Below are 9,946 nucleotides of genomic sequence, written 5' to 3' on the forward strand. Positions count from 1 at the left end.
GTCATTCTTTTTAATAGGGAACGGACGTTCAGACAATGCTGCAATGCTGTATTTTTATTTTTATTTATTTTTTAATAGATTACTGCTTTTATAATGTCTGTCCTGCAGATGGCACCAAAAGGTCTGTTCTTTACAAATGCTCTTCTAGTTCTGCAGTCTTTAGTGCTGATGTATTTTTGGACTGAGCACATGGACCTCATGTGGGGAAAATCTTGAGAATTTGCAGGATGTAAAGCAAGTCATCTTTGCTGCAACTAAATTGTGTGGTTTTTATTTATAGACAGAAAGAAACGAGAGTTACTGCAATAAAGCACTAATTGATATTCAGAGCAGGGCCGGCCCAGGCTCTGTTGGTGCCCTAGGCGAGATTTTAGATCCCCCCCCTCCCCACCATACATTTTTTTTTCATAACTTTACTATAATATAACATAACATACTGATAAGTATAAACATAAGTAGCTAATAAATAAACAAATGTGACTTACAGTCACCTGAAGAATAACACAAAAAATTAAATTAAATTAAAAAGAAATTAAATCAACAAAAAAATGCAAAATAACAAACTATTATATTTGTAGGTATTTTCTGATAGAATCGGTTAAAATATCGAAGAGACCAGACATGAGCTATACTCCCAAACAGAGAAATGCAACCCACAACTATGCCTACAGTGACAAGTACTTATTACAACAAAGAGAAATATGGAAAGCCTAAAATAGTCTTAACAGACAACAAAGGCAACAAAATAAAGGCGACCTATTGTAATTTATTTGTAGGTGTTAGCCAACAAGCTAGCTAGTTAATCTAATTAGCATACTCATTTCATTTCCGTTTTGTGCGTAGTCATGGTCTTTTTCAAAAGACATTTAGTGCACTTTTGGTGAATTAAAAGCAAGCAGTAATGTAACTGAAATTAAAACAACATTACAGAAGCTTACATTTATTTTACAGAAAATAAAGTAAAATTAAATAAGCAGTTAACTCAAGCAAAAACGTTCCACAGTGTCGGTGTTGCCAGTTAAGATGTTCTAAAAAGGCTGTTTCAAAATACTGCATAAACATCAAGGGCAAATACACAGTGATTAACTTGTGATTCTTACCATATATTGGTGGTCTTCTTTGCGTCACTTCCTGCCTTGTGCCCCTGATCATTTGTTTTTTTTCACTCATTTATTAGAAATGATCCTTTCAGAGCACATAAATGGCAAAATTATGCTTGCGCCATGCATAATTAATGCGTTATGATGATGTATTATAATTACCTCATGACGCAGAAAATGTCAATTTTATTTTATTCTAACATTATTTTAATCAGTTCGATGATCGATCAGTACTAACATTTTAATTGTCAGTATTTGCTTAATATATGGGTGTAGGAGCGCACGATGGTCACAAGAGGGCGCTCTTCTGAGAAAAAAACTTTTGTGCGGCGCCCCCCAGTCATTTTGCGCCCTAGGCAACTGCCTATGTCGCCTATGCCACGGGCCGGCCCTGATTCAGAGGCTCATGCAAAGTGCTATGCACAAAACATTCATCCTTTGACCCTTTGCATGAGTTTATTTTGGACACACTGCATCATATCTGCAGTTCAGTTTGCGCCATCCAAATTGTATTCTGTCGCACACAGTCGCAGTGAGATTAAAGGGGTCATATGATGCGATTTCAAGTTTTCCTTTCTCTTTGGAGTGTTACAAGCTGTTCGTGAATAGATAAGATCCCTAAAGTTGCAAAGACTAAAGTCTCAAACCCAAAGAGATATTCTGTATAAAAGGAATTCAGTTCCCCTGTATCCCCTTCGAGGCGCATGCTGACCACAGTCTATGATGCTGACAAATAATGCTGACTCACAGCCTGTAAGTACGTTTTCATATTTAAAGGATTTGACACTGACGATTCAAACGCAAGTTTTGAGCAGTGTAGAGTAGTGGTTGTTGTTTGTCGTTTCTCCGATCACAAATGCAGACATGGTTTTATGTTTACGAGGCGCGATGCAACGCAACTCGTAAAAAGACAGTATAAGTCATTATAACCCGTAATTATGTCCAAACACACACACACGCACATACAATTCGTCGCTTACATAGTTTTGTTGAGCAGCGAAAAAAAGGGCTGGCTGGATTCTCCGAGACACTTCAGAGGGAAACCATTTAACCGGAGAGGCGCGCGACCGTCAGCTTGTCTCGCGCAGCACACTTTTTTTCAGTAGTACACGCTCTCTTATAGCGTGCGTCACATCGTTGCGTCTCCTGTCAGCCGCAGTTGCGCTGAAGCCATATACTCCAGTTTACTGAAATAAAGGTCTACCCGAGTCTCAAAAGAGGATTCAAGAACAAGGATAATATTTTAACCATAATGCCAAAACTGGTTAAAATGGTTTCAACTGGGGATTCAAAAGACGCGTCAAAGTCATCACAGAGCAATGGACATCACACATCACAAATATTTCATTGTTTAACAACCCTCGTATGTTTCATGTTGTCGGCGTCTTCGGTGGCAGTTTGTCTGTTTATGAACGTCAAAACATCTCATCTTGAGCGTAAAATTGAGCTTCTGGAGATGGAGCGACTGTCTGTGATTCAACCTGCGCACGCGACACTGGATGCGAACGCGACTCTTCGGGATGCGATAGAGAAACTTGTGCAAGAGGTGAGGCGACTCTATTTTCAACATTTATTTGCTGCTTTTATAAGCATTAATACAAAAAAAGTCAATTATCCTGCTTTCAGTTTGTTTTTGTCTTTGTATAAAATTTATGATGTTCTAATATTTTAATTTTGTAAAGTATGAAATGAAATTTGAGAATGGCTGTTCATACCATACAGTAAAAAAAATATGAAATAATTTTCTGTATTGATTTTTCAATGGTGTTTTCCCAGAATTTTGAATTACGCATTGCATTGTGTAGGCCTACTGTTTTAGGATTAAATGAAACATCCTTAAACATAACAAAAAATATCCTGGTAATTTTCAGTTATCAATGTATATATGTATATCATATAAATATATATTTGTTTTCTCAGAGATTCGGAGAGGGAGTGTCGAAAATTCGCACAGCTCGAGAAGTAGGGCAAGAGTGCTCGTGTCCTCCAGGTTTGTTCCTCTGCATGAGTCTGGGATGTTTTACCTGCTTTTCCCTCCTAAAACGATCAACTGAGGCATAGTTACTCTATTTTTATCTCAAAATCTGAACTATGCCTTAAATTGGGTCAATATAAATGATGCAGCAGGTGATTTGCCATGTGATGTTGATAAGAATGCTCAGCTCAATAGGGACTTGTCTTGTGAACTGTTTGCAGTTGTACTTTATCCCACTAAAGCATTTTGTGTATATTTTTATATTTGATGGGGATTTTGAAATACTTTTTTCAATTAAACTCTCAGAAGGATGGAATTAATCACTGTTGCATCTCATCATTGCAATCTGCACTTTCAAACTTAAGTTTAATGCCAAAGTTATAACCTGAAGTATGGATTTAATTCCAGATGAAGAAAATCAAGTTGAAACTCTGAAAACTCATAAAAATCGATACGAAACGACAGAAATTATTGTGACAAGTTAAATGGATGGACACAGAGATGTTGTAATGATGAAAACAATTTTGTACAGCCTGGATAAGTGTCAGTGTTCGACATGTCAGTGTGACCACATGCAGAACCACAGCTTATATACTTCATGCTGAATTAAATAACTCACATGTGGAAGTTATAAAGATGAGAGTGGAGCTCCTCTGTCCGCTGAGGCTGGTGGATGCCACAGATTTATTGTGTAAGCTCAGCTACGAGACATTAAAATTCATTGCCAGCTATCGGTGCAAAGTAGGGGATACAGAGGATACTTAACCTTGCATGAATTTGTTGCTCTGTTCTTATATTTTAGTCCCTGGAAATTTGGCTGTTGCCTGAGAGAAAATGACAGGTTGACTCCAGCACTGTTTAAGAGATGTACCCTCTCAGGGCATAGTGGAATTATGCATGGCGAAATTTACTAGCCTATGAAGATTTCATGGTAGCGGTGCCTACCAAAAGAGGGCCTCCCATATACCCTCTGATGTTGTTGCTAAAATGTGGGTATCATTTAACTTGTAGCCCTGTCCCATAGGACACTACAGTTTCAATTAAACTCAACTCAACTCTAAAGCTCTTTTATCTTTTTTCTCTGTATTTTTTTTTTTCAAGGATTGATTTCATATCTATAACCTTATCATGCACATTGTTCCTTTCCATGTTTAAAATTTTGCCATGAGCAAAGAGCATATTAGAAATTCGGTTTGTAGAGTTGTGCTTCTCATATCATCATCCTGAGGTATTGTAGCTAGAAATGAAATCCAGTCTTTTTCATCCCCGATATTGAAAAATCAAAGAGGATAAAAGAATAGAAGAAAGAACAGGAAAGACATAAAAAGTCATCTTGTAAGAACAGTGAACCTTGATAACTTTAAAACAACATATTCTAAGAGATCCGTTCATGGCAGACATTTCGAAGAAACATGAGATGTATTTAAGGTAAATCTGTTTTACTGTATTTGTCAGCATTATTTTCAGATTGTTGCTAATCAGTTTGTCTTTGGAGGAACCATTACTCTGTAATGAGTTTTGTGTAGCTCGCATTAACAATCATCAGATACTTGATACTTGTCTGTGATGTTCTTTTTACCGGTGCTTGGTAAGGCAACCATCAGTATTAAACACAAGAGATGTTTTATTACTTTTCTGAGCAATCAAAAGTATGATTTACACCTGGAGAATTATATAACAGGCAAACAATCGCATATACTTACACTTAATGAGCCTCGAAGTAATACTGATCACATTAACAGTGAGCTTTATGATATTTTTTGTGATCTTTAACGGTTACTATTTGATCATTTATATTTAAAAATTCACTGTTTACATCAAAATAGTAAAAAGTCAGTGCTATTTAAGTAAAATTCAGCCCTTTTTATGATGCTCATGAGAGCTTTTTATTGGCAGTCTCACAAATTATTTGGTGACGCTTGTTAAGGGTATCTATAATTTATAGGCTGGCAGCTAGTATAATATGGACATTTAAGCATGTTATTTACTGTGATATAATGTTATTCTGCTCCAAATATATATTTTTTAGTTTAATGGTATTTGTTAATTGTAATAAAAGGTAAGAGGCTTGTAAACAAAACATACGTTGACTTTATTTTAAAGAATATAATTGAAGTTTGTTGGAAGTAAGAATTGTTTCTTAGTTCTTTAACGTGAATAGACCTTTTATTTTCCTCACTTATGTTGCACTTCCTGTCTCCAATTAAAGGCTCAGGTGCTTTTGGTGAATCGGACTGTTTTCTTGAACTGAATGGTAAACCTGAGTCATCCGTCTGTGCAATTTGCTGTTCCTTCCTTTGCTTTTAATGGGCTTCTTTTCAAGGCAGACATCAGAAAACACACTTGAACCACAGACACAAAAGGACTAAGACCTGCGGACCATGAACTAATGAGCTCAACAAAGCAATTAATTGACTCAGGCCTCGGCAAAGCTGAAGCCACTCAGACTTTGGCTTCCTCTGAACCTGAAATGACGACACACTGGTCATTTAGTGCTCAAAATGAACGAGATACTGAAACAATTAGCCGCTCAGACACTTCCCTATGACATTGTAGCTACGAGTCTAAGCAGAAATACATTTAAACAACCTTCATAATTCACAAACTATACCACAGAAAAAAAGAATATGTTCATAATCAATGTTTGAACAAGCATACCATTAATAATGGGGTTTTCAAAGCAGTAGCATATAAGAACTGTTTCCCATGAGAACAATTGATCGAACAGTTCTTTAAAGATTTTTTTTTTTTAATCATTAAAAAGTCAACCTTTTGTGAAATGGAAAGGTTCCAAGGATGTTAAAGGTTCTCATTGGAACCATAGATGCCAATAAAAAAAAAATATTTGTATATATACAAATATACTAAAATGCAAGTTTTGAGCACCTTCTATATGAGTTTGAGTTTCAAAACCCTCCTCTTTTGGTTGCACATGAATCTCTTTGATCAACATGCTGAAAACAGCTGACATCTCTTTTGGATTTTCTTGTGAGCATTTGAGAACTTGTCATAATCATTATTACTGTCTTTTTTTGCTGTATTGTCTTGTCAAGGATGTAAAATATTACCAAATCGTCATTTCAAAGTGCCCAACTCTACATATTGTAATACAGCAAGAATCCCAGCCACATCACCAGAATACAGATGTTTGCATTCATTGTGATTCTCTATTGATAGATACCACATTCATAACAGAGTCCAATAATACAGCTGCGTTTGTTTCACAAGTGAGCCTGCAGCTATTACTAGCCAGTGCTCAGAAAACCTCTGTTATTGCCACTATACGGACAAACGCATTATTTGAAAACCAAAATCTGAGCGTGACTGTGAAAAGCTAGGAAAAATCCAAATGTTTCACATAACTGTGTAACCCCATACCCGAGCCTCAGGGCAATGTAGATCCCAAGCCGTCATAGATCCGAACGCCTTGTGTCCTCTTTCAGGTTGGGAGGTTATTCTGGAAACAGTGCGACGTTCTTGGATAAACGTGCCTCTTTAAGAATGTAATCTGCCTTTGTTTTATTGGCCTACCCATTGAGAAGGCTGTAAGCTTTAATGCTTCCTCCAAAAGCTGTCTAGGGCTCTAAGGGTTTCGCTGTGGGTGACATGGAGGGGTACAGATTATCTGTTGGCCTCTGTGTTGGTCTTGAACTTTTTCATGTCTGATCTATGTTAAGCTTTCCCCTCTGTGCATAAGTGTAGTCATATGCTATACTTTCATTTTGATTTAAGTAGGCATGAAGCGGGGTAACGTGAAAATGTAGCCCTCTTTGTGCACACTGGGTGCTTATGTGTTTCTCCACACCGTGTTAGAAGGTTTTTTACTTTGCTGAGAAAAAGCGGATCTCTCAAAACCTGCAGCCGAGGAAATGCACTGGAAAATGAATAAATATTTTTCTCCAGAAATGACTGGCCAACTTTAGCGATTGAATCTCCAGCACACATATTATGTTGCTTTCTCAAGGCGACTCGAAAAATAATATTGCAGATATTTTTTAAAAGAATAGTTTAACCTAAAATGAAAATTCTGTCATAATTTACTTACTCTCGTGTGTTTCCGAAAACATTTTTATCTGTGGAACATAAAAAAATATATTTTAAGATACGTCATTTTTTTCAGCCATACAATGGAAGTCAATGGTAACCATTCAAAATATCCTTTTTAATGTTCCACAGAAGAAAGAAAGTCATACAGGTTTGAAACGACATGTGGGTGATGACATAATTTTCATTTTCGGGTGAACTATCCTTTAAGTGCAGCATGCGAGCACATATGTGGCACAAACTTTTCTTATTACTTTCAATTGACATGAGTCTGTAGCTGCATGGCTTTGCGAAATAGGCGGTCAGAATGTATCTCCATCAGGATCTAGCTAAATAAATACAAAATAAAGGCAATAGCGGTATGGGTTCTGTACTCTCGACTTATTAAAAGCATCTGTCTGTAGTTTGTGGGAGGGCATTCTGGCATACTCTCAACATCACTGTAAAAACTCCCTCCCTGTTTGGCTGCAACATTTCCCAATTTCATTTGAATGAAATGTGAGGCCATGTACCCGCTGAAAATAGAGAGGAGATATGGAAGCAATTATGGTATGTTAGGTCTGATTATCAGAAAAAATAGGTGATTTGTTGATCATATGGTAGACTCACACTTTTTCTCTCCCTCTCATCTCACACCTCACACCCCCTGAATTTATACATTTGGAGAACATTTATACCTTCTTGCTCAATCCTAGATGATTTTAAAGATCTCCAATTACAGTAAAATAAAACCAGGGTTCTTTTGTAACTATTTGATAACTGCACTGAAAACACATTCTACGTTTTTCATCTTTGTCAGAAGTAATCAACGTTATCTTTGCTCTTTAATCTCAAATATGATGTCAATTTATAAACGATAAGAGCATTGTTGACCTCTTTTTTAGTGGTTAAAAGTTGTTCTTACACATCAGATCTTGGCTTAGCTTTTTGTTTGTTTCGGTCTGCATGCACGGAAAAGTTGGCAGGGATGTTTCTGTTTTAATTTGTTTCCTAATTTGTTAAACAAGTGTTAAAATGCTCGTTAAGCACTTGCGGTTGACAGAACAGGGCAATTCTCAGACTATCTGAAATACAAGTAAGCCATTAATTGAGTGTTCTCATAACAGCTTACTGGAACCTGTCATTATCATTTATTTTCATGTCGGTCCAAATTTGTATCATAAAAATCATTCTTGAACAAATGACTCATTTGAGCTGGGTCTGTAAATAAATAGACAAGTTACTCATTTCAATTACGTTGAAACACTGCCATGTATATGTTACAACATTAACAAAAAAGAAAATTTCTTTAATATGTAAGAAAAATGGACAGTGAAATGTAGCTAAATGAATCAGAATCAAATTGAATCAAGAGCTTGTGAATCAGAATCAAAGTAGGAAATTTGAGAGGCACAGAGAATACACCTTTGATTAATCTAGTCTCTCCACTGAGCCATTCATTATAATCTCATTCACATATCCATTTCCTTCCAGTCATTCCTGCTCTTTCAATGGGGTCTCGTCTCTTTGCATGATTCTGTGTATTGAAGGAGCCTGATCCTTGTCCTTGCGTTGTCAGGCCTAATCTTAATTGCAAATCTCTCAAATGCCTCCAGCAAGCCAGAAAATTGATTTTCTCTCTCTGTTGTATCCCCCATCTGTGTGGCAGCATGCCACGTCTTTTCACATTTTAAACTTCTCCCCTAACTGTACTTTTGGGTTGCATGGTTCATGGCAGAACCTTGGAGCTGTGCAAGGCTTGGAGCCGTGTTTCCTAGACTGAGAATTTGAACAGGGTTGCACTTTTTTTTGGTGCCATAGGGAGATCTTGCCATTTTCCTGCAACATTTTTTACTGTCAAGCTGGGAGGTTTGTTTTGCATCGTTTTCACCTGGGGCTTTTCTGGAAACTGGTCTTGAGTGATTAAAAAAAGAAAAAAGTATTCCTAACCGCTTTCAGATTGGACTATTTAGGCTAGATTTGCTTAACTTAATGTCAAACCATGGAACGACAGTAACGGTTCCTCATCATTCCCAGTCTGGTAGTAACTCAAACTAGATTTTTATCAGAATGTCGGAATGTTAGTTTACGGTTATTTACTGTAAATTATTAGATGACTGTTGATTTTTCCTTCCAAAATCTGCACATTTAATAACAACAGAAATACCATGGCTGCCTTTGAATGAAAAAGGTTGAGAAACGCTGCTGAAGTGGATCTTCAGTGACATGCACAACTTCTTAAAGGGGTCATATGATGCGATTTAAATTTTTCCTTTCTCTTTGAAGTGTTACAAGCTCTTGGTGCATAAAGAAGATCTGTAAAGTTGCAAAGACTAAAGTCTCAAATCCAAAGAGATATTCTTTATAAAAGTTAAGAGTCAACAACGCCTACCTAAAACGGCTCGTTCTAACACGCCCCCACATACCTACATCACTATGTGGGAAGATTTGCATAACACCGCCCAAATGTTCACACAAAGAAAGAAGGAACTTCGCGCTGTGGATTGCCTGATCGGCTTTCACCGTGGATGAAGTGGAGTCCAGCCCGGGGTCGTCACATGTGGTTGCTGCAAGCCCGCCGGCCGTTCCTCACTCAAGCCCGCCGGCCGCCGCTCACTCTAGCCTGCTGCCGCTCACTCAGGCTCGCCGTGTGGGACGCCGAGTGTTTCGTTGTGAAAGCGAAACTACTTTGTTTGGCCTTCCAAAAGAAGACACAACTAGAAATCAGTGGTTAAGTTGTATTTACAACACTGTTCCAGAACAGTTCAACCCAAATATTCAGATGTGTGCAGCACATTTTATGGAGGACTGTTTACTGATCCTGGGAGAGTAACGTTAGACTAAAATG

General features: G+C 37.4%; 1 protein-coding gene across 2 annotated transcripts in view; it reads left to right on the forward strand.

The window, feature by feature from the left end:
- Window positions 1–2,162: 2,162 nt before the first annotated feature.
- LOC107749919 (collagen alpha-1(XXIII) chain-like) overlaps window positions 2,163–9,946 on the forward strand; it is a 111,305-nt gene continuing 103,521 nt past the window's right edge. For both annotated transcript variants that reach the window (XM_016565151.1, XM_016565152.1), the window contains exons 1-2: window positions 2,163–2,646; window positions 3,021–3,090. In XM_016565151.1, the coding sequence (XP_016420637.1) occupies window positions 2,353–2,646; window positions 3,021–3,090 (364 nt within the window). In that variant the 5' untranslated portion in view covers window positions 2,163–2,352. The remainder of the gene's footprint in view (window positions 2,647–3,020; window positions 3,091–9,946) is intronic.

The sequence above is a fragment of the Sinocyclocheilus rhinocerous genome, unplaced genomic scaffold, assembly GCF_001515625.1.
Source record: "Sinocyclocheilus rhinocerous isolate Xijiao unplaced genomic scaffold, SAMN03320098_v1.1 scaffold320, whole genome shotgun sequence".
Classification (NCBI taxonomy): Eukaryota; Metazoa; Chordata; class Actinopteri; order Cypriniformes; family Cyprinidae; genus Sinocyclocheilus; species Sinocyclocheilus rhinocerous.